The sequence below is a fragment of the Syngnathus acus genome, chromosome 9 (genome assembly GCF_901709675.1).
Source record: "Syngnathus acus chromosome 9, fSynAcu1.2, whole genome shotgun sequence".
Lineage (NCBI taxonomy): Eukaryota > Metazoa > Chordata > Actinopteri > Syngnathiformes > Syngnathidae > Syngnathus > Syngnathus acus.
In genome coordinates, this window is record NC_051094.1 from 18,306,557 (window position 1) to 18,331,163 (window position 24,607).

Below are 24,607 nucleotides of genomic sequence, written 5' to 3' on the forward strand. Positions count from 1 at the left end.
ATGGCAGGATTTACAAACTGCACGTGTCTTGTCCGTTGAGCCATCTTTTCTTTGGAATCCAAAGTGCTTCCAAACGAATGACTTGAAGCCCAAAGGGGAGCGAATTTCCTCGTCTTCTTGGACACTAGCCATAGCACCAGCCCAGGAGCCGCGTAGTTGTCGGCTCCCCTTTCACGTGCCTGCTCTGCTCACAACACAACACGCCGCGCACTGCTCCCGGAAAGAGGAAGCAAGCAACAATGAACTGGATTTCAAAATAAAGTCGCGTCTAATGTCCGAGGTCAAAAACGGGCGATATAGATCAATGTTTACGTTTAGCATCGATGCCAACAAATCGTAGAGCATTATATCGATTAATCGATGTGTATCGATGAATCGTTACACCCCTAGTCATTGTTACATCCAAGGATGCGCCCTCTCTTGTCCACCGCAGTATACTGGAATGGCTCCTTCTTGTCGTTTCTGTAACATGCTGTTTTTTAACGGGGTGGGGTTGTTAACCTCACGCCCAATCCCCAACCTGGAGGACCGGGTGCTGACATTTGTCTGGCCTCTATCCCGAAACCTGCCAGGGGTGTCATCCCCCTTCCCGTATAGCTTTCAGGGGTCACTGAGATACGCAAGCCTCTCCACCAATGCTAAGGTACCAGCAGAAGGAGCACACTAATCGTTGCCTAATAACTGTACACACAGAAATTTATTCAAGAAAGCCAGAATTTCACTTTTGCTCTGTTAAATATTTAAGTTTAGGGTTTATTACCATCTTGGTTGACCGAGACCACTGTAGTTGTCCAAAAACCAAATGAATGCAATAACATCCTGCTCTTCACACCTTTTGAATTTGTCTACACTGTTTTTGCCATTATTCACATGTCCTGAGTGTTGTTAGTCACCTATATGTTGAACAGAGGGTGTGTTTTACCGAAGTCAAATTCCTTGTTTGGCACGCTCAAACATGGCGAATAAAAACTCTTGAATCTTGAATCTTGAATCTTGAATCCTCAAAACTACAATTTTCCTAATAATTCTGTTGTGTGTTATTTCAGGTCTGCTACATGACTATCCAAAGCAAAAATTTTAAGTAGGTAGGTAGGTAGATACTTCATTGATCTCGAGGGGTAAATTCAGTTGCCAACAGTATAAATTAAGTATTAAATACAGAAATAAACAGATAGATAATATAAACATCGTATACGACAACAAAATGACAGACAAAAAAGAGAATAGATATGCAGTGGATGCAAAATACACCCGTGATCAAATAAATAAACAATAAATAGCAGATGAAAATGTCAATATATAAATAAACAAAAACAAACATTATTGATTTGCCAACCCAAGATCATGACCGTGAACGCACCCGTAACCCCCGTGAGGAGTTAAAAACTCTCACGGCATGGGGGATAAATTAACCCCTCAGCCTTTCCGTGGAGCAAGATGGTGTCATTTGGTGTTGTTTGGGTTTCAATGTCTCTGCCATGGCTCCGCATGCACGACACACATGGGGAGACAGCGGCGAAACATAAACATTTGGCTAACTACGCTCAAGTGTGACTTGGTGAATGTTCCACTGGTTAACCACATTTGCTAACTGTTTTCATAGCCCAGTGCCACTGCCAACCCTGGAACAGGATACAGCTTTGAGGCTCACAATGCAATTGAAATTGATCGCATTGATCTCGGCATTAAGACTTGATGAAGATAACTGTTTTCAATGAACATACTAGTCTTTAATAAATATACGGTGATTTCATGTATAAGATGAGACGACATTCTGCTGTTTCTTCAAGGTACTTTGTGAAGACCAGGCGATGTCTCCTTGTGTTCATTGTGTCCAATAGCGCAAGTGGAGACAGTAGCTCAAGAGTCCTTTTTCCCAGAGAACTCATGGAGGAGCTCGACATCAGTAACATCAGGTTTGTTTAAGCAATAGTTCACTTTCCTCAGTGTTTCGTTGGAGGGAGCCCTCTGTTGCGGGAGCCGTTATGGGCCGCGGTCGTGGCTTTGACCCGCAACATCCCCGACTTCAACCGATGCAAGTACCGTATTTTCCGCACTAAAAGGCGCACCGGATTATAAGGTGCACCTTCAATGAACGGCCCATTTTAAAACTTTGTCCATATATAAGGCGCACCGGATTATAAGGCGCATAAAATAGAAGCTATACTGCAACAAACTGAGGTTGACTAGGGTTGCGGTATGCATCCACTAGCCAATAACCAACGAGCCCTCTGTAAACAATCGCGTTTCTCAAACGATCTCCTATAAAATGATCGGAACTGACTAAAGTTCGATCTAACCTATTGGTACTACTTACCTATGTTTCCCTTCCATATCGATCCGTAGATTTACTCGAAACATTAACAGAGCAGCCTATTTTGACATGAAATAGCCTGGTACGTATAGCAGCTATCGTTATAGCATTAGCCATCCGCAAAGTCCCATGAGCCTCAGCTCGCAATCTCCCATGAGCCTCAGCAAAGTGTAAACAATCGCGTTTCTCAAACGATCTCCTATAAAATGATCGGAACTGACTAAAGTTCGATCTAACGCATTGGTACTACTTACCTATGTTTCTCTTCCATATCGATCCGTAGATTTACTCGAAACATTAACAGAGCAGTCTATTTTGACATGAAATAGCCTGGTACGTATAGCAGCTATCGTTATAGCATTAGCCATCCACAAAGTCCCACGAGCCTCAGCTCGCAATCTCCCATGAGCCTCAGCAAAGTGTAAACAATCGCGTTTCTCAAACGATCTCCTATAAAATGATCGGAACTGACCAAAGTTCGATCTAACGCATTGGTACTACTTGCCTATGTTTCCCTTCCATATCGATCCATAGATTTACTCGAAACATTAACAGAGCAGCCTTTTTTGACATGAAATAGCCTGGTACGTATAGCAGCTATCGTTATAGCATTAGCCATCCGCAAAGTCCCATGAGCCTCAGCTCGCAATCTCCCATGAGCCTCAGCAAAGTGTAAACAATCGCGTTTCTCAAACAATCTCCTATAAAATGATCGGAACTGACTAAAGTTCGATCTAACACATTGGTACTGCTTACCTATGTTTCCCTTCCATATCAATCCGTAAATTTACTAGAAACATTAACGGAGCAGCCTATTTTGAAATGAAACAGCCTCGCGGGTACAACAGCTATTCGGTGACGCCCCCTGACTACAGTTGCCGTAATGTTGGGAAGCGATGCGACCTTGTAATTTACTAGTCGTACTAAAACGTACTGAAACATTTTGGCAGAGCACTGTGTACAACCAGTATGGATCAACAAATTCATCAATTGATCCATATATAAGGCGCACTGGACTATAAGGCGCACTGTCGGCTTTTGAGAAAATTTTTGGTTTTTAGGTGCGCCTTATAGTCCGGAAAATACGGTACTTGTAGTGCTGTTGGATTGGGAAATCCGTGGTTATGGCGTCTGGCCGCGGCTTATGGTGCGGTCCTGACGCAGATGGCTCCTCAGGTGGTGGATTCATCATTTGGATGCCCTGTGTTGAGCTTCTGGTCTCTTCAGGGAAAGTCCAGTTGTTTTCTGTTTTACCTACTGATGTGTGGGTGCGTGCGTGCGTGCGTGCGTGCGTGCGTGCGTGCGTGCGCGTGTACGTGTGTGTGTGTGTGTGTGTGTGTGTGTGTGTGTGTGTGTGTGTGTGTGTGTGTGTGTGTGTGTGTGTGTGTGTGTGTGTGTGTGTGTGTGTGTGTATACACGCGCGCACATGTGCATGCGTGTGTTTCGGCGTATTTCACTGTCTTGTTTTTCGTTGGACAGGAGTTGGGTTGCACCCAAATAAGCAACTGCATCTTTACATATTCCGTCCCTTATAGACACACGCACACACACACACACACACGCACGCACACACATTATATACATTGATTTCATTCATTAGCAGCTAATAGCTACCAGTTAACTGCTAAGCATGTGTGCAATTTTGGCTGATAATCGCAGTCCAACTACTTTTCAAAGACAGTTTAATAGGCAAATATGATGCTGCACCCTTTGATGCTGACAGCCTGACACAGTTCTCTTTACCCATCAATTTCAACCAAACAGTCGCACTGAAATGTCCCGTTTGAATGACTCCTTCAGCTTGGCAGAAACTAACCACTGTATGGCCACAGCGGCTATTAGCCGTCTAAATGCCTGTGGTACGTAGCACGATCACTCAGACTCAATGTCCCCCGTCTCCCCCGGGATGTAGATCAAGCGCTGCCAAAGTTAGGAGTTGAAATTCGAACATTCTGCCAGCCATTCCCACCAAACCCCCACTGTACCTTTGGGTCTGCCAGGTCAGACCGGCATCTTCCACCAGCATCGTTGCCAAAACAAAACCAGATGTTGATCGCTTCTTCTCGTCTAAATTCAATTTCTTTAATTATCTGTATCATTATCTTTATCATTATCTTTATCATTATCTTATTACCAATATCTTTCATTCTATTTCCAGTTTTAATCCAGTGGCTCCAACTACCATGATGAAGGTTCTGACTCGTATATTATCCAATGAGGATAGAAAGGTGATCTACAACTGCAGCTGTTTTGAATATGATGTTACTTTTTAATTACTTTTTGGTGTACACAGAGCATTGGAAGGGTCATTGTTCCAGATCAGACAGTGTTGGAGATGATCTGCTCAGGAAGTTCAGGAGACATTCGCAGTGCTATTAATTCCCTGCAATTTGCCTCCGTTCCAGGTATGGGGTAAATCTACACGATAATTATGCTTCCGTCCCTTAATACCAATTCATTGCAAAGAACTATTTTTTTCAGACCATTCACTGGAAAAGGGGCTGGTGAGGAGGAACAATCTTTTTATATCACAGGGTAAGGCAGTCTCCGGTTCCAGTTTAGTATTAAGGAAGAACACTAAGCCAACGAAGGGGCAGGAAGGCGAGCCAACTGTTGGAATGAGGGACACTGGTTTGTTCCTATTTAGAGCGCTGGGAAAGATTCTGCATTGTAAAAGTGAGTCATCTATCATTTATTTTATTGGTTCTTTTATCACAGACAAGTGAGTCATGTGTCATTTATAATTCACCCTTCAATTTCGGCATCATACTTTATTTTCAAAACAAATGAATAATTACCGTCTAAATCAGGGGTCACCAACCTTTCTTAAACCGAGAGCTACTTCCTGGGTACTGATTAAGGCAAAGGGCTACCAGTTTGACACACACTTCTGAAATAGCCAATTTGCTCAATTTGGCTTTCACTATGTGTTATTATTGTCATTTCCAGTTCACATGTAAGTGTGATTTTAACAAGAATAGCAAAAATCAAACCTTGGTTTTTGACCACAGTCCGTTCCAGAAGGCGGTTTGAGAAGCAAATCGGTCGAATTCCGAATCTATTTTTCCCATTACAAGTAATGGAAAAGATTTTAATCCGTTTCAAGACAAAAAACCCTGCCTTTTTTCAGCATTTTTTCATTTGCGCATATTTGTCCGATCGCGCAACTGTAGCGCACCGCTGAACGCGCAACCGTTATTTTAATTACGTTAATTATTGTGACAGAGCCGTCGCTTAAATTTAGAAACTATTTTTAAAGTCCTGATGTACTTTCCAAAATGTAAGTGGACCTCAGTGCGCAGGGAGCTTAATTTGGTCCGATCGCGCAACCGCAGCGCGCCGGGCGCTCACTGTCGCATTGCTTTAAGAGCGTCTTTGTGTTTTAGGATGGCTTTACTGCTCCCTCTTGCTTTCATTGGAGGCATGATTAGGGGTTAATACAAACCTTAAAGTAACGAAAATACAATAACAGAGTCAGTTGGCATCCGGGCCGCGCGGTCGGGTTTTCTCGGGTCCTCCCGGCTCATCTCGCGAGGTTCGACCTCTGAATTTTGTTCGACAACCGAAGCAAAAAATCGCAAATGTTTTGTTCGAATTCCGATTTGTTCGAGAACCAGGACGTTCGAAAACCGAGGTTTGACTGTAAAATAAATAGATGCAGCTCACTGACAAGTGCCGCTATTTGAGCTAATTTTAGAACAGTCCTGCGGGCGACTCATGCGGTCCTCACGGGCGAGCACAGTGTTGGTGACCCCTGCACCAATGTTAATTGTGATTATGAATAAAAATTGTTTGCTCGTTGCATCCAGTACGCAGACATAAAAACCTGCTCAGCTACCACAAACATCTTTGATGGGACATCATCTATAGGGCTTAGAAATGCTTGTAATAGATTTATTTAAAAAAGAAGAGTACAATTGGGGCTGCATGATATTGTAACCATGTTTAAATATCTTTGAGGAAGATACTTAACTCCCATGTTGCTCATGCGGTGAATGAGGAGTTGGTCTGGCTCTGTGATAGTGGTTCTTTCCCTGTATCACCAGTGCCAGAGTTTGGTATGCATTGCCACCAGTAAGTCGTTCCCAGTGAGAGTTGCCCTTTGTCACCCATTCTGTTCATAACTTTAATGTTCATAACAGAATGTCTAGGTGTAGCCAAGGCATTCTTTCCCCTAGTGGAGGAGTTAAAGTATCTAAGGTCTTGTTCATGAGTGTAAGAGCAGGACAGAGCATGAGATCGACGGGCGGATTGGTGTAGCATCCGATGTAAAGTGAACTCTGTGGTGAAGAAAGAGCTGAGCCGAAAGGCTCTTGATTTGCTGGCCGATCTACATTCCTACTCACTTATGGCCACGAGCTATTGGTCCTGACCAAAAGAACAAGATCCTAGGGATACAAGTGGCCAAAATTAGTTTTCTCCACAGGGTGTTCGAGCTCTCCCTTAGAGATATGGTGAGATGCTCGGTCATCCGGGAGGGACTCGGAGTTGACCCGCTACTCCTCCGTGTTGAGAGGAGCCAGATGAGGTGGCTTGGACATTTGATTAGGATGCCTCCTGGACAACTTCCAGGGCGGACGGACGGATGGAACAGAGAATGCTTCATTAAGAAGCAGTTATGAAATGTCTCCATTTATATATTATATACATAATGCACCTTCCCCAGTCTTCTCACATTCTGGTAATTGCTTAATTTACAAAATAGGATGGGGTAATGTATTTTTTAATTCCTTGAAGACAAATGGTTGGCTCTCTGATGTCCCTGCCATTTGCCATTGTAATTGAAGCAGTCTTGCATTGTGATCAATAAGTGAAAGTACTAAATTTGTACACCTTGTTTCTCTTGAGTTTGCGTTAAGCAAACCGAATGTTGGCAATCCAAATGATAAATGTTATATAACCCAAAAGACAAATATCTTATACTGTATAAATCTAGGGGTGGCTCCTGAGTGTGTTAAAACATCTGAAAGTGCCTTTGGACTTGGGTTACCATCACATCTTTCTCTACACCATAGAGAGTCATTACTGGTGGATCCTGAGGTACACGCATTTTGAACATAGACATTAACATACTATGAACTTTTATTAACTTTTTAAAATGATCTCTTCTGCTTACTGTCTCACAGAGGGTTATAGAACGTTCGTATGTGTCTGGGGAGTTCTTCAACCTGTACCTTCATCAGAATTACCTGGACTTCTTCTCTGAGATGGAAGACGTCCACAAAGCGAGCGAGTATATGTCAGATGCTGACCTCCTCACATCAGATTGGATGGTTAGCTCTCCTTTCTCTCTATTATCAGTAGGGTAAAACTAACCTGTCTCATGACGGTCTAACCCCAGCTCATATTCCATATGAGTAGGTGAACAAGCCAATGCTTGGTGAATTCCTCTCCTCTCACTTAAATATTGTACAGAGACTGAGATCAACCGGAGTCAAATTCCTTGTTTGGCATGCACAAACTTGGCCAATAAAGCTGATTCTGATTCTCTCCTCTCCTCTCCTCTCCTCTCCTCTCCTCTCCTCTCCTCTCCTCCCTTTCCATTAAGCTAAGACTTTGTATATGTATCTGCTTTATTTTTGCACTGGTCTGTCCTCAGAGTAGTAATACTCTGGACAAATACGCGTCTGCAGTGGCCACCAGAGGACTTCTTCACACCAACTCTCAACAAGTAGCTGTTGGCTTCAGACCACTTCACAAACCCAACTGGTTGCTCGTCAACAAGAAGGTAGGACTTTAGCATCAATTGTTGTTCATTATACTGTGTACATATGTAATACTTGTAAATACTTCTTAGTGGACTCATGACTATATACCGGTGGTTCTTAACCTTGTTGGAGGTACCGAACCCCACCAGTTTCATATGCGCATTCACCGAACCCCTCTTTGGTGAAAAAATAATAATTCAAGACATCAATGTTTTCACTGGTGCACAAAATGAGCTGTTCATGAACATCCCATTGTTCAAAGAACAAAACCAACACAATGCATGAACTCCAAACAAGAGAAGAGGCTCTGCCGAACCCCTGAGACTGACTCACCGAACGCTTAGGGTTCGATCAAATCCAGGTTAAGAACCACTGTAATGCACCGTATTTTCACGACCGTAAGGGGCACATAAAAGCCTTTAATTATCTCAAAAAACGAAGGTGCGCCTTTTAATAAGGTACACCTTTTGTGTGGACCAAATTCAAAAATCTGTAAAGTTGTTTTGTGTGGCTTCCGCGATATACAGGCGTAATATCAAGACCCGATGAGCCAATCAGAGGACATTATGTTTTACGTACGTAGATCGGGACAAAAAAAAAAACCTGAGGACTAGACGTAACACGTAGATGAGTACGTACCTTCGCCGCCATTGGTAAATAAATACTATCGTTTTGTAAAGTTGTTTTGTGTGACTTCCGCCACACAGAGATATAATATACAGGCACCCGATGAACCAATCAGAGGACACTACGTTTTACGTAGTTCGGGGCTGTAGACCAATCAGAAGACTGGACGTGACAAGTAGAGGAATACGTACCTCCGCCGCCATTGGTATATAATACTATCGTCCGTGCAAAGTACGTACCTCCTTCGCTATTGATATGTAAATAAATATTACCGTTTGTGCAAGTCTGTAAAGTTGTTTTGTGTGGCTTCTGCCACACAGAGATGTAATAAACAGGCGTAATATATAGACCCGACGAACCAATCAGAGGACATTACGTTTTACGTAGATCGGGGCGGTAAACCAATCAGAGGACTTCACGTAACACGTAGAGTACGTACCACCGCCGCCATTGATAAATAAATACGATCGTTTGTGCAAAGAAAACAGCATTAGGACCCTCTAAAATGGCATAGACAAAGTGACTTGCTTACGAGGCACAATTCAAGCTTCCTGGAAAGCCGGGATCATTGCCGAAGAGCAACGTGACAACGAGGAGACAATGACGAGGGAAATCGGCATGTCAGATGTCGAACTTGCCCAACTGTTTAATTTGGATACAGAAGATGAGGACTTGGACGGATTTGCGTATGAATATTGATTAACAATAATGTGAGTACAGTAGAGTACAAGGTTAAACAGTAGAATAAAGTACAACCGAACCCACTGTCTTGCTCCTGTGACTTTTTTTTGTTTTTGTTTACCGTAAATCATGGCATGCATGCGCCCTATAATGCGGTGCGCCCTATGTGTGGATTAAATACAAAATAGACACCGTAATTTAGTCTGCGCCTTTTAACCCGAAGCACCTGATGGTCGTGAAAACACGGTACTATGATGATGCTTTCAGGGGGCACAAAACTGCACTGATGAAACATTATACACAAACAAACCAAGTAAATTTGAGAGATTATTAGGTCTTAAAGCACTTTCCAGAGTAAGCCATTTTTGGAAAAGACTCCCCCTAAATGTCTGTCTTGCTTAAGTGTGTACACATTGTGTCTACAATGATTTGCTATCAAAATCTCAGCAGAATTTTGTGATTGTCGAACCCGTGTTCTATTTCATTTTTTTAAGCACTCTAATCCTACAAGCTCCCCAGTTCTACTGTGGGCAGGTTACACAGCCAGCAACAATCTGGTTAAAAAGAATAAAAAACGTTTTATTGCCGTAATGCTTTCATGAGAAGTTAATGCTAATTGCTATTATAAAATGGAGTCAGGAATGCCCAAAATAAGTGCTTAAGTGCACAGTACAGTTTTCACAAAGTTGGTCATAAACAGTTGTACTAGGTTCATCTTGTTTTTTCTTTTTCAATTACTTCACTGGTTCTTCTATATCAAACAATTTGTTTTAGGTTCATTTTACCTGACATGTTTTGGCGGGTTCTTCCGCCTTCATCAGAGTGTCACTGATGTGGTTGTGACGCGTCTTTATCAGCTGATGGATAAAGGCGTGGCAGACCCAACAGAAGACAAGAAAAATAAACTCAAAGCATTACTCAAACCACTACTCATGGAAAATAAAATAGACAAACAGGCATACAATCACCTAATACCCACAGCAAACATCATCCCCAGAATTTATGGCACACCAAAAATCCATAAACCAGGTACACCTCTCCGCCCCATTGTAGACAGCATAGGGTCAGTCACATACAACCTTTCAAAAGCACTCACAGAAATAATAAAACCACTACTAGGACACACGGATCAACACTGCAAAAACTCAAAACAACTTGCTACAGAACTCGCACACATAAAAGTACAGAAAGATGAAATGCTCATATCACACGACGTCATTTCACTCTTCACAAAAACGCCCACACAGCCCACTGTACACATAGTACATGACAGACTATCAGCAGACAGGACACTCAAGAAACGCACAAATCTAACAGCACAAGACATCACCCAACTACTTCATTTCATAGCCACCTCCACATACTTTCAATACAGAAACACAATATACAGGCAAAAAGAGGGATTCCCCATGGGAGACCCTCTTTCTGCCATCATGTGCAATTTCTTTATGGAAGATTTAGAACAGAAGGCACTCTTAACAGCCCCGGACACATACAAACCCACGCTATGGAAACGTTACGTTGACGACATTCTGGAAAAAACAAAAACAGGACATACACAACACCTCACAGACCATCTCAACACCATAGACACCACCGGTAACATCAAATTCACTCATGAAGAAGAAACAGATCGATCCATAGCTTTTTTAGACATCAACATACACCACACAGACAACGGTGACATAAAAACAAAAGTACCGTATTTTCCGCCCTAAAAGGCGCACCGGGTTATAAGGCGCACCTTCAATGAACGGCCCATTTTAAAACTTTGTCCATATATAAGGCGCACCGGATTATAAGGCGCATAAAATAGAAGCTATACTGCATCAAACTGAGGTTGACTAGGGTTGCGGTATGCATCCACTAGCCAATAACCAACGAGCCCTCTGTAAACAATCGCGTTTCTCAAACGATCTCCTATAAAATGATCAGAACTGACTAAAGTTCGATCTAACGCATTGGTACTACTTACCTATGTTTCCCTTCCATATCGATCCGTAGATTTACTCGAAACATTAACAGAGCAGCCTATTTTGACATGAAATAGCCTGGTACGTATAGCAGCTATCGCAATAGCATTAGCCATCCGCAAAGTCTCACGAGCCTCAGCTCGCAATCTCCCATGAGCCTCAGCAAAGTGTAAACAATCGCGTTTCTCAAACAATCTCCTATAAAATGATCGGAACTGACTAAAGTTCGATCTAACGCATTGGTACTACTTACCTATGTTTCCCTTCCATATCGATCCGTAGATTTACTCGAAACATTAACAGAGCAGCCTATTTTGACATGAAATAGCCTGGTACGTATAGCAGCTATCGCAATAGCATTAGCCATCCGCAAAGTCTCACGAGCCTCAGCTCGCAATCTCCCATGAGCCTCAGCGAAGTGTAAACAATCGCGTTTCTCAAACGATCTCTTATAAAATGATCGGAACTGACTAAAGTTCGATCTAACGCATTGGTACTACTTACCTATGTTTCCCTTCCATACCGATCCGTAGATTTACTCGAAACATTAACAGAGCAGCCTATTTTGACATGAAATAGCCTGGTACGTATAGCAGCTATCGCAATAGCATTAGCCATCCGCAAAGTCTCATGAGCCTCAGCTCGCAATCTCCCATGAGCCTCAGCAAAGTGTAAACAATCGCGTTTCTCAAACGATCTCCTATAAAATGATCGGAACTGACTAAAGTTCGATCTAACGCATTGGTACTACTTACCTATGTTTCCCTTCCATATCGATCCGTAGATTTACTCGAAACATTAATAGAGCAGCCTATTTTGACATGAAATAGCCTCGCGGGTACAACAGCTATTCGGTGACGCCCCCTGACTACAGTTGCCGTAATGCTGGGAAGCGATGCGACCTTGTAATTTACTAGTCGTACTAAAACGTACTGAAACATTTTGGCAGAGCACTGTGTACAACCAGTATGGATCAACAAATTCATCAGTTGATCCATATATAAGGCGCACTGGCCTATAAGGCGCACTGTCGGCTTTTGAGAAAATTTTAGGTTTTTAGGTGCGCCTTTTAGGGCGGAAAATACGGTACACAGAAAACCCACACACACCGACCAATACCTCCTCTGGACATCAGAACATCCCACTATACACAAACTGTCAGTAGTCAGAACACTATACGAACGCACAACAATAATCACGGATCCGGAGGACATAACACAGGAAGAAAAATACATACAACACGCACTCAAAAAATGTCAGTATCCACAATGGGCAATAACCAAAGGTGCAGAACAGGTAAAAAACAAAAAATACAAAACACAGGAGCAAAGAAAGAAACAAACACGGAAACCAGAACCCAGCGGAATGGTGACGTTGCCGTATGTAAGAGGAATTACGGAACGCATCAAAAGAGCCATGATAAAATACAACATAAGCACGCCTATCAAACCACATACAACACTCCGTCAGATACTGGTCCACCCAAAAGACAGAGTTAATCCGGAAAATAAATGCAATTCCATATACGAGATTCCATGCAAATCATGCAATAAATCATATATCGGGGAGACAGGGAGGAACTTCATCACAAGAAAAACGGAACACAAGAAGGAATGTGAGAAGGAGACAGCAACAAGACAAACAAGAGCAATAAAACTACAAGCAGAACAGGAACACTACAAGTCAGCCATCACTGACCACTGTAAAAGAGAAAACCACATCATGGACTGGGAAAAGGCCAGAGTCATCCGCACTGAAGACAACAAACATCAGCGTTGGGTCAGGGAGGCCATTGAGATCCGCAAGCGGGGCCCGAGGACCATCAACAGGGACGAGGGAGCCTACATGCTCTCTACAACCTGGAACAGCATTTTGGAGAGGTGAACGGACAGCAGAGGGCGTGGCTCACCTGTCAGATTTGACAGGTGAGCCACGCCTTCATCCATCAGCTGATAAAGACGCGTCACAACCACATCAGTGACACTCTGATGAAGGCGGAAGAACCCGCCGAAACATGTCAGGTAAAATGAACCTAAAACAAATTGTTTGATATAGAAGAACCAGTGAAGTAATTGGTCATAAACAGTATGAGGGCAGCGAGCAACTAGTTAAGAACAAAATATCAGTATTTAATTAATATGGAAATACGGAAATTAATGGCTCACAGCTGACTTCAGCAATGACCAGGAGCTGGAGGTCAAAAACCGATTGATAAAGTTATATTGATACCAGCAATGTTATTTGAATTTATTTGCACTATTTTGTACCACATAGTATTTGAAATATACACAATAAGTCTTAAAATCACTCGTTCTTTTTTTTTAAAATTCCTAATGATTTTTTTGTAGAAATGTAGGGCTGCAACTTTCTGTCAGGATCGGAATGGAGCAGGGCGACCAAATGGAGCTCGGACTTTATTTAGGGAAAAGGGAATTGGAATGGAGCATGAAGAGAAACAGACAGGAACTGGCAAACTAACTTAACATCATCACAAAACACCAACCGGGCTGACTGACCGACAGGGATGCCAAACAGAAAACGACCGAGGGAAAAACAGAAAGACAGGAACGAGAGACAAGCAATAATCCGACTAGGTTGTGACACGCAGACAGGACTTAAATACGCGACAGGTAACGAGAGGCAGGTGAGAATGATCACGCTGATCATGGGCACACAGGAGGGGAGGGGCGAGCACACAGACACACGGACAGAAACTATGACAATATGCGCATAATAAAACAACCGGGGCTGAAACGTGACACTTTCTCAATCTATTTTTTTCGGATTAATCAGCTTTTTTTATTTCCAAGTCATGAAAAGTACACAAACAGGATGACGTGTTAATATTCCAGAGCTGTCAAATAATTGATTAATGTGTTTTTTTAAGTATATGTCGAGATCAAAGACCTTGACAATTTGTCATTGACCACTGCGGAAAAGTTTATATACACACCATACAAAATTGGCCAAATATGCCTTATTTCAGAACAGTAATACAGAAGCTCATGCCTTAAAATACTAATTAATTTTATTTATATACCACCATAAACAAGATCTAAAAAGGAAGGGCTGTACAAGAAACAAATTGAACTAGAGGTGCACAGGAGACACTTGCCCTCACTTCTGAACCATTGGGCGAGAATTCAAAGGCATAGATGGGTGTACACTGCCCTCAGGAGGAAACTGAGCCATGACAGTATGTTTAATGCTTATGGGCCACATGTCCATCGTCCCTCAGGTGGGGCAGCTGTCCTGGGCCGGAACGACATAATTCATAGTCATCTTGTACTCACTACTTATCTGCAAGTGGTGGCAGTCTGTGTTACACTTCATAAAGTCACTGTAATCTTGCAGGACCTGGACGGCTTAACTGGACAGTTGCCTCTACCCTATCCCCTTTTAGGGGACTTCAATGCACATAATCCTGTGTGGGATGGAAATTGTTTGAATGCTACAGGGAGGACTGTGGAAGATTTTATCATCAAAAATGACTTATGCCTGTGGCACGTCGATCCCTCCTCCTATCTACATCAGGGCCATGATACTTATTCTGCAATCGAGTTATCAATTTGCGATCCTGACCTCTTGCTCGACTTCTCTTGGCGATCCTTGGATGACTGTGGGAGCGATCATTTCCTCTTGATCATGACACCTGCTGGAGCAGATATGCTGTTCAGACCTCCAAGATGGCAACTTAAAAACAGCTAACTGGAATGTCTTCCAACATCTTTGTGATACCCACCTTGGCCACTCACCCTGGAATATTAAAAATCCTGTTGGGCACTTCATTGAGACGTTGATAGTAATTGCGGAGGAAACTGTCCCTAAGACCCCAGGACAGCCCCACCGTAGGTCCAACCCATGGTTTGATGGCCACTGCAAGAAGGCCATTGACTTCCGGAAGAAGGCAGAGAGAATGTTTAACAAACATCTGACGGAAAATCCCATCAAATTGAAGATCTGCCGGGCTCAAGCACGAAGGACAGTTAATGAGTCTTAAGATCAAAGCTGGAGACAATACGTTTCTAGTCTTGCATCCGATGCATCGTGGTGTTTCATTTAATGATGAAGGTGAAAAGGGGCACCGTGCAAGTTCAGCACTTGAAATGTTAAGATGGACTTCTTACAACAAAGGAAGAGATTGTTACATAACAGGCTCGCTGAAACGTTTGTTATCCTTCTGTGGATAATTGTCGACCTGAATTTCGAGCTTTGCGCCGGAAGGAGGTGGGAAAGAACTTGAATTTCCTATCAGATAATACAGAACCTTACAATCAGCCTTTCTCAATGGATGAATATCTCTGTTCCATAAGACTCTCCAATGACACTGTAGTGGGCCCTGATGTGATTCACTATCAGTTCTTGAAACACCTGCCAGCTAGTGCCATTGGCCCATCTCCTGACGATATTTAGTGTCAGGAAATGTTCCTCTGTCTTGGCAGGAAGCAACTATTGTTCCCATCCCTAAAGCAGGCAAGGCCCACTCTGACCCCACAAACTACCGACCAATAGCCTTGACAAGTTGTTTATGTAAAACCATGGAAAGGATGGTGAATAATAGACTTAGTTTGGATGGTTGAAACGACAGTAAATTTGACTGAATATCAGTGTGGCTTTAGGAAGGGGAAGAGTCCGGTGGACCATCTTGTCCAACTGGAGACCTTTAGACGAGAAGGATTTATCAGGAGGGAACATGTGGTGGCAGTCTTCTTTGACCTCGAAAAAGCCTATGATACAATTTGGAAATATGGCATTCTAAATGATCTGTACTGCGTGGGATTTCGAGGTCATGTGCCCATTTTTGTCTCTAACCTTTTGTCTAACTGGGTACTACCGTTTCGACTCCGCATTTTCAAGAGCTAGGGGTTCCGCAAGGCAGTATTCTCTCTGTCATTTTAGTCAGTATTAAAATCAATAGTATCGCGTAAGCAATCGGCCAATATCTGTTTTGTAGCCTTTTATGTCCATGACCTCTGTATCTGTTATAGAGGTAAATGCATGAGTACGATTGAGGGACAACTCCAACTACGTATGTATACCGTATTTTCACGTTCAAAAGGCGCACTGTAATAAAGGCGCAGTCTCAGTTGTGTGCCATGACTGTGTTTAACACACACATAGGGTGCAACGGCTCATAGGGCGCGAGTTTTATATATACAATCCACACCCACACTTACCCCTTTAACGTTCTCATGGCGCTCTCAACTACGTCCGCCTTACAACAACACACACACACACACGCACTGCAAATCCACGCCCACACAGGATCAGTTCATCCTCACGTTCTGCAGGAGCCTGATAATTGAATCAGGTGTGTTTAATGAGGGAAACTTGGAAAACATGTAGGAATGCGGCCCCCGAGGACTGGAGTTTGAGACCCCTGCTGTACATCATGAAGGCTTAAGACTGGCCTTGGCAGCCTTCAGAACCTCACTTGTTCAGAGCCTTTATGTGGAGGTGGGGAAACCCCCCCTTCAGTTACGACGCCTTAAACTTGCTCTGCAATATGGGATCTAGCTCAAAGCAAAAAAAAGGAAATCCTGCTTACCATACTGTCTTTAACCCCCAGTTTTTGGAATTTCATGAAGCTAGACCAGGGGTGGGCAAACTTTTTGACTTGCGGGCCGAATTGGGTTCTAAATTTTGACCGGGGGGCCGAACCAGGAGCAGATGGATGTAGCGTTTGTGTGAAGTAATATAAATGACATGTAAAGGTCATTGCATAAAAGGTTTTTACTTTTAGTAGATACTAAAGCATGGATATTAAAAAAAGCTTTTTGAAAACAAATGCATTTATTAACAGCATTAAAAAAATATTTCACCCAAAAACTACTATCAATGATTCTTATTAAATATGACACTGTTATGATGAATAACATTTTCCATCACTTCAGCGCCTGCAGGTCAGATTTATGAAATATGTTTATCTAATGAGGCGAAATCACATCCAACGGCAAACATTCTGACCAAATACATCATCTTGAAGAATCAGTGAAAGAATACATCTAAATAAAGTACCGTTTTTTCCATGTATAATGCGCAAAATTTAACTAATTGATTGTCCTAAAATCTGGGGTGCGCATTATACACGTCAGCTATATAAAGAGCGAGAATTCAGTTCTCTACCTAAATGCGTATTACAGGTAATATTTTATTTCACAACACTTTGCCTTGTTCCTTTCTTCTCTGCTGGTCACTTCAAACACGCTCCATACGAACACAATGCTCTCGTATCAGACGCTTGCTCGATCACCTGCTCGTTTGCTGTCACAATGTACCCTACACAAATCCGAAACATTTGTTGCGGCTCCGAGTCACGACGAGGGGCAAGTTTTGGTTTTCAAGGGTGTTTTTATTCCTCTTCAACTTCTCTCCCATACAGAGCCGCCTTTTTCACATGTCCGCACGTCACTTTCCTCTCTTTTCATTTTAACCTAACTGATCGCGGTGGTGCCTTTATGGGCAGTCGGAGAAATCAACGCCAACAAAAAGAATACATCCTGCCTAGTTAAGAAATCACCAGAAAGATCACCATGACAATTGTGAATAATAAATAAATAATTATTATATATATTATATATATTATTATTATAATAATAAATAATTGTGATAAATAACTGGAACATCACTCAAATATTGGTGATCCCGTTGAGAGTCTCACATATTTCTTCGCTATCGAGTTTGCTACTGCATGCGCAGTGATACTGACCGGCAGAATAACATCCGGTTGTTCCCAAAGATGATCTTTTTTCTGAAATAATTTTACGTTTACGGACTTAAGAAACCCGGCCGGGTCATACCAAAGACTATAAAAATGGGACCCATTGCCTCCCTGCTTGGCACTCAGCATTAAGGGTTGGAATTGGGGGGTTAGATCACCAAATGATTCCCGAGCGCGGCGCAGCTGCTGCTCACTGCTCCCCTCTCCCCCAGGGGATGGATCAAAATCACACGGGGATGGGTCAAATGCAGAGGACAAATTTCACCACACCCAGATGCGTGTGTGACGATCATTGGGTGCGTATTATACATGGGTACAGGCTTTTTTCCAGCATCAACATGCCATTTTTAGGGTGCGTATTATACATGGGGGCGCATTATACATGGGAAAAAACGGTAATAAAGAAATCAATAGTATTGTTGGCTTCCCTTTTTTGCTAGTGCATCATAGTCTGGAGTAATTTGTTGTGGTAATTCTTAGGATAGAGCCGAGGTGTCGGTCCGTTAACCTAGATCTGTGACGGGCTTTGTTGATGTTCATGTGGCTGAACGTCTTCTCACACACGTAGGTCGAGCCAAATTGTCCACTCTTTTTTAACATTCGGCACTCAGTGTCCACCTTTCTTTTCTTCGGGCCACTCATTTTAATGGAATGATTCCAGGGGAAGGTTTGTGGGTGGCATTAGCGTAAAACTGTATCTGAAAACTCAGCGCACGAATTACGAGAATATTGACGTCACAGCCTACACTCGAAATTCGGCACTGATAGATGAAATTACTACGTACTACTGAGTATGCACACGCACTTGTGAGTGTGCACCAAGCTTTCTGACACAGCTCCCGGGAGTAAATGCGCGGGCGGGCGCTTCCCCATCTACTGGGGAAACATAGTAATTGCAGGGAAAATGACCCAAAAAAAAATTAATAATACAATTTATTCAGGTTTGGCGGGCCGGATTAAACGGCCCCGTGGGCCGGATGTGGCCCGCGGGCCGTAGTTTGCCCATGTCTGAGCTAGACCCAGGTCCATCAGACCTTTTGGTCTTAACATGAAACCTTTCCTGGAGGACTGGAACATTGATCTGGACAGTCTGCGATCTGCACGTCTGCCCGACTCCCCCTTGGACTTTAAGACGACCTGTAATTGTAAAGGCTCTTATCCAAAGGCAAAAAACAATCACTCATCCAAATGATTACCAGGGTGCCTTTTTTGATATACGACAACGTTTTCCTTTACATACTCCCATTTATACTGACAGATCAAACGTTGAGAATTCTGTGTCCTAAGCAATGGTAGTGAATTCCACTCAGTGTGGCCTGCGTATTCCTACACTGTTCTACTCTTACAACAGAAGCTAAAGCCTTGCTTTTAAGTGTTGAGTACATAGAGGAAATCAATGAACTGATCTGATCTGTACGGACTCTTAAGTCATGCCTTCAAGCCCTGGAGTTTCTAAAGATGATCACCCGCTTATTGTGGAAATACTTGATAAGTGGATCATTTGGCTTACATGAATTCGAACATTGTTTTTTTGTTGGGTTCTTGGCCATGTAGGACTAGGCAGATAGAGCGGCTAAACAGGTCTTGAGTGATGTAATTTCTGGGTGTCAGATCCCGGCCTCTGATTTGAAACCTCTACTGTGTTACTGTGTTACATAAATGAGACATGGCAAGCTGAAGATGGTTGTGTGGATAATAAGCTGTATAAAATATGCAACACTGTTAGATGAACACTGACTCGGTCCTTTTCATGTAGACATGACCAAATTGTGTATACAATCTCAATCTCAATCTTTTGTTATTTGCCAAGTTTGAGCATTCCAAACAAGGAATTTGACTCTGGTAGATCTCGGCCTCTGTACAATATTTAGGTAGGTAACAACATTCAGGACGACATGTGCAAAAATTTACAATTATTCTCAACATCCCCTGATCTTAAACTCCCAGAAGGGCAAGGAAAAACTCAAAACTCCTACTAGGGGAAATGAGAAACCTTGGGAAGAGACCACAGATGGGAGGATCCCTCTTCCAGGATGACCAGGTTGCAATGGATGCAGAGAGGACACATAGTACGCATAATATGGACAATCCAAAGGTAAACCATCGAGAGCAGGATGTGATTGCACAGTAATTTCTCTGAGACTCTGAGTGGTATGAGTTCATCAGAGCGACAGCCCGGGGCAAGAAGCTGTGTCTGTGTCTGCTGGTTTTGGCGTGCAGCGCTCTGTAACGCCGTCCGGTGTCAAATTGGTCATTCTAGATCAGGGGTGCCCAATCCGTCGATCGCGATCGACCGGTCGATCGCCAAGCCACTATTGGTCGATCGCGTGATATTGAAATGTTTTTATTTTATTATTATTATTATGCGGGCAGGCAGGCAGGCAGGCAGCTGCGAGATACAGAAACACAAATAGCTGAACAAATATATAAACAATAAACAGTGTCACGACCGTGAGCGCGCCCCAACCCCCGTGACGAGTTAAAAAGTCTCACAGCATAGGGAAAGATTGAACCCTCGCCATGGAGCGAGACGGTGTCAGCAACCTGTCGCTGAATCTGCTCATCTGCCCAGTGACGATGCTGTACAGTGGATGCTCGGGGTTGTCTTTGATGGACAGTAGCCTAGCCCAGTGGTCCCCAACCTTTTTTGCGCCACGGACCGGTTACGTGTCAGAAATATTTTCGCGGACCGGCCTTTACATAAATAATACACTTATATAAATAAATAATACATTTATAATAAATATATAAATACAATGACACAAAATGATACGACTGACATAAAAACAAGTATAAACGATATAAACATAAAACTCACCATTACGTTGAATTAGTGGGAGCACTGAGCTTGTTTCTCAGAAACGAGCCGGTCCCATCTAGGCGTAATCGGGGACAATGACACCCGAAGTGGTTAAGGTTTGTCTTTTAATGCAGGATGCTTGGTCTCCATGTGCCGAAGCAGTTTTGAAGGCTTCATTGCCTCGTTAGATAGCCTGTCGCCACATATTATGCAGAGTGGGCTTGGCGTGTCAGAGTCACCTGTGGCGATAAATCCATATTTTAAGTAGGACTCCAGAAATGTTCTTTTAAAAGCAGCTTTCCTTTTCTTAGAAGTCGTAGCCTCTTCTTCTTCCGTCTCCTCATTGGGCTTTTTTCCCTTTCTGAATAAGCTTTCCAAACATCTCTGTTTCTTGCTCATGTTTGCTTGCTTCGCAGGCTCGACTGAGGTGCCATGACACGTGACCGAGACGAGCGTCTTGACCTGAACCGACGTATGTAATTGGGAGAGAATTGCCATTTTTAAAATATTTTTCAAAATAAATTCTTACTCATTTTTGCTAGCTTTGCGGGCTCGACTGGGGAAACATGTCATGTGACCGGGACGAGCGTCTTGACCTGAATTAATTGATCGTCAATAAAAAAAAAAACATTAAAAAAATTCTGTGCGGCTTGGCGGCCCGGTACCAAGTGACCCACGGACCGGTACCAGTGCGCGGACCGGTGGTTGGGGACCCCTGGCCTAGCCAACACCCGCTGATCTGCCACAGACACCAGATCAGGTAGCATCGTGCCCACATCAAAAGCCGCCTTCCTCACTAGTTTGTCCAGGCGGGAGGGATCCCTCTTGGCCGTCTTGCACACTCCAAACCTCTCTTTGCACGCCTCATAGATTGATAGCAAGGTTAGTTTGCGCTTAATCGTTCCTTGCAGGGAGTGCTCTAGCACTTCTTTTCAAGTGATCGAGTCTGTGCTACTCATCTTGGTTTTCGCCTTTTGCTACTTGATCTTTGCACGTCTTTCTGGATACTTGCACGGGCTCACAGGCTGTGCGACCCTAGGGGGAAACATTACGAGCGTCCCGCTCATCAGCTGCTTCCATCTCCTTTCCTACATTCGCTGAGCTTGCCCTCTCAGCATTGCTGGGTCCTGGTGCATTTTGGTTTGTCACCTCTCCTCAGGTCCCTTTCATCTGACCTACCGAAGCCGTCCAGTCATCCTGGATGGGAGTCCTTCCACACTTTCTTTGAATGACGTCACCTTCTGCCACCCGGATGTACACTCCCGGAGAAACTCCTCATCGTTGTTTATTCCATTCGTCACCATTTGATCCGTTAAAGTAGGACCATCTTCCATCTCGCCTCTCGGAAGGCCTTCGAGGGTAGTTTTCTCACAGTACTTTTTGTAGTCTGTTTTAGGGTCCTCTCTGAAAGCTGGTGGGTTGCGGTGACTAGCCGCCCATCCCTTGTTGTGGTCTCTCGTGGATGTACTCAATCTGTTCTTCAACAGATTTGATTCTGCCTCCCCCCTGCCCCTTCACCCCTCACCTTTCGCGGCCTGCCCCCCCCTGCCGCAACTCAGCCTGCCACCTTCAACACTCCAGCCCCCCCGCCAGCTCACCAACCCCCTCTCACCCCTCCGAAGACACTCTTCAGTCTTCACTCCCCCACCCCAGTCTTCCAGCCCCCCCCTCTCCTTTACAGATCTTCAGGTGAGGAGTCACCTCAGAAAGATCAAGGCAGGGAAGGCCCCGGGCCCAGACGGCATCTGTCCGAGACTGCTCAGGGACTGTGTGGGCCAGCTGAGTGGCGTGGTCATGTACCTGTTCAACCTGAGCCTGAGCCTGAACAAAGTTCCAGCCCTGTGGAAGACCTCCTGCGTGGTCCCTGTACCGAAGGTGCCGCGCCCCAAGGAGCCTAACCACTTTAGGCCTATTGCCTTGACTTCCCACCTGATGAAGACTATGGAGAGGATCATCCTGGGTCACTTGCGTTCACTGGTGGGAGCGCAGCTGGACCCCCTGCAGTTTGCTTACCGGCCTGGTGTTGGGGTGAACGATGCAGTGATTTATTTATTGCACAGATCACTGCTTCACCTGGAGGACATCGGGAGCACTGGGAGGATCATGTTCTTCGATTTCCCCAGCGCTTTTAACACTATCCAGCCGTCATTGCTCAGGGTGAAGATGGAGAAGGCGAGAGTGGACCAGACTTCCTCACCAACAGGCCGCAGTACGTGAGGTTACATCACTGTGAGTCTGATGTGGTGCACTGCAGCACAGGTGTCCCCCAGAGTTTTATTTTTATGTTGTTTATACTTATTTTTATGCCAGTTGTATCATTTTATTTCATCATATTTATTATAAATGTATTATTTATTTACATACATGTATTATTTATTTATATAAAGGCCGGTCCGCGAAAATATTTCTGACACATAACCGGTCCGTGGCGCAAAAAAGGTTGGGGACCACTGCTCTACGCTGTGGTCTGCTGAGGGTGAAGAGCTGGTCCACTGTTCCACGGCCAGGACGAAAGCCACACTGTTCCTCCTGAATCCGAGGTTCGACCTCCCGACGGACCCTCCTCTCCAGCACCCCTGAATAGACCTTACCAGGGAGGCTGAGGAGTGTAATTCCCCTGTAATTGGAACACACCCTCCGGTCCCCCTTCTTAAAGAGGGGAACCACCACCCCAGTCTGCCAATCCAGAGGCACTGTCCCCGATGTCCACGCGATGTTGTAGAGACGTGTCAGCCATGACAGCCCCACAACATCCAGAGCCCTTAAGAAATCCGGGCGGATCTCATCCACCCCCGGGGCCTTGCCACCGAGGAGTTTTTTAACTACCTCAGTGATTTCGACCCCAGAGATTGGAGAGTCCGCCTCAGAGTCCCCAGGCCCTGCTTCCACAATGGAAGGCGTGTAGGTGGAATTGAGGAGGTCTTCGAAGTATTCTCCCCACCGACACACGACGTCCCGAGTCGAGGTCAGCAGCACGCCATCTCCACTGTAAACAGTGTTGACGTTGCACTGCTTCCCCCTCCTGAGACGCCGGATGGTGGACCAGAATTTCCTCGAAGCCATCCGGAAGTCATTCTCCATGGCCTCGCCAAACTCCTCCCACGCCCGGGTTTTTGCCTCAGCAACCGCCGAAGCCGCGTTCCGCTTGGCCATCCGGTACCTGTCAGCTGCCTCCGGAGTCCCGCAGGCCAAAACGGCCCGATAGGACTCCTTCTTCAGCTTGACGGCATCCCTTACCGCCGGTGTCCACCAGCGGGTTCGGGGATTGCGGCCACGACAGGCACCAATGACCTTACGGCCACAGCTCCGGTCGGCCGCCTCAACAATGGAGGCGCGGAACAAGGTCCACTCGGACTCAATGTCCCCCGCCTCCCCCGGGACGTGGGAAAAGCTCTGCCGGAGGTGGGAGTTGAAGCTCTTCCTGACAGGGGATTCCGCCAGACGTTCCCAGCAGACCCTCACAGAACGTTTGGGTCTGCCAGGTCGGACCGGCATCTTCCCCCACCATCGGAGCCAACCCACCACCAGGTGGTGATCAGTTGACAGCTCCGCCCCTCTCTTCGCCCGAGTGTCCAAAACATGCGGCCGCAAATCCGATGACACGACTACAAAGTCGATCATCGAACTGCGGCCTAGGGTGTCCTGGTGCCAAGTGCACACATGGACACCCTTATGTTTGAACATGGTGTTCATTATAGAAAATCCGTGTCGAGCACAGAAGTCCAACAATAGAACACCGCTCGGGTTCAGATCGGGGGGGCCGTTCCTCCCAATCACGCACTT

At 44.5% G+C, this 24,607-nt stretch overlaps 1 protein-coding gene across 5 annotated transcripts in view; it reads left to right on the forward strand.

Annotated features, from left to right (window-relative positions):
* rad17 (RAD17 checkpoint clamp loader component) overlaps positions 1 to 24,607 on the forward strand; it is a 153,107-nt gene that overhangs the window by 100,397 nt on the left and 28,103 nt on the right. For 3 of the 5 annotated variants that reach the window (XM_037259477.1, XM_037259480.1, XM_037259481.1), the window contains 7 exons: positions 1,791 to 1,916; positions 4,473 to 4,542; positions 4,608 to 4,719; positions 4,796 to 4,990; positions 7,251 to 7,354; positions 7,441 to 7,587; positions 7,914 to 8,042. In XM_037259477.1, coding sequence (XP_037115372.1) covers positions 1,791 to 1,916; positions 4,473 to 4,542; positions 4,608 to 4,719; positions 4,796 to 4,990; positions 7,251 to 7,354; positions 7,441 to 7,587; positions 7,914 to 8,042 — 883 coding nt within the window. Of the gene's footprint in view, positions 1 to 1,790; positions 1,917 to 4,472; positions 4,543 to 4,607; positions 4,720 to 4,795; positions 4,991 to 7,250; positions 7,355 to 7,440; positions 7,588 to 7,913; positions 8,043 to 8,549; positions 8,631 to 24,607 lie in introns of those variants that run through there. The other 2 variants (XM_037259482.1, XM_037259478.1) reach the window with 2 other exon arrangements.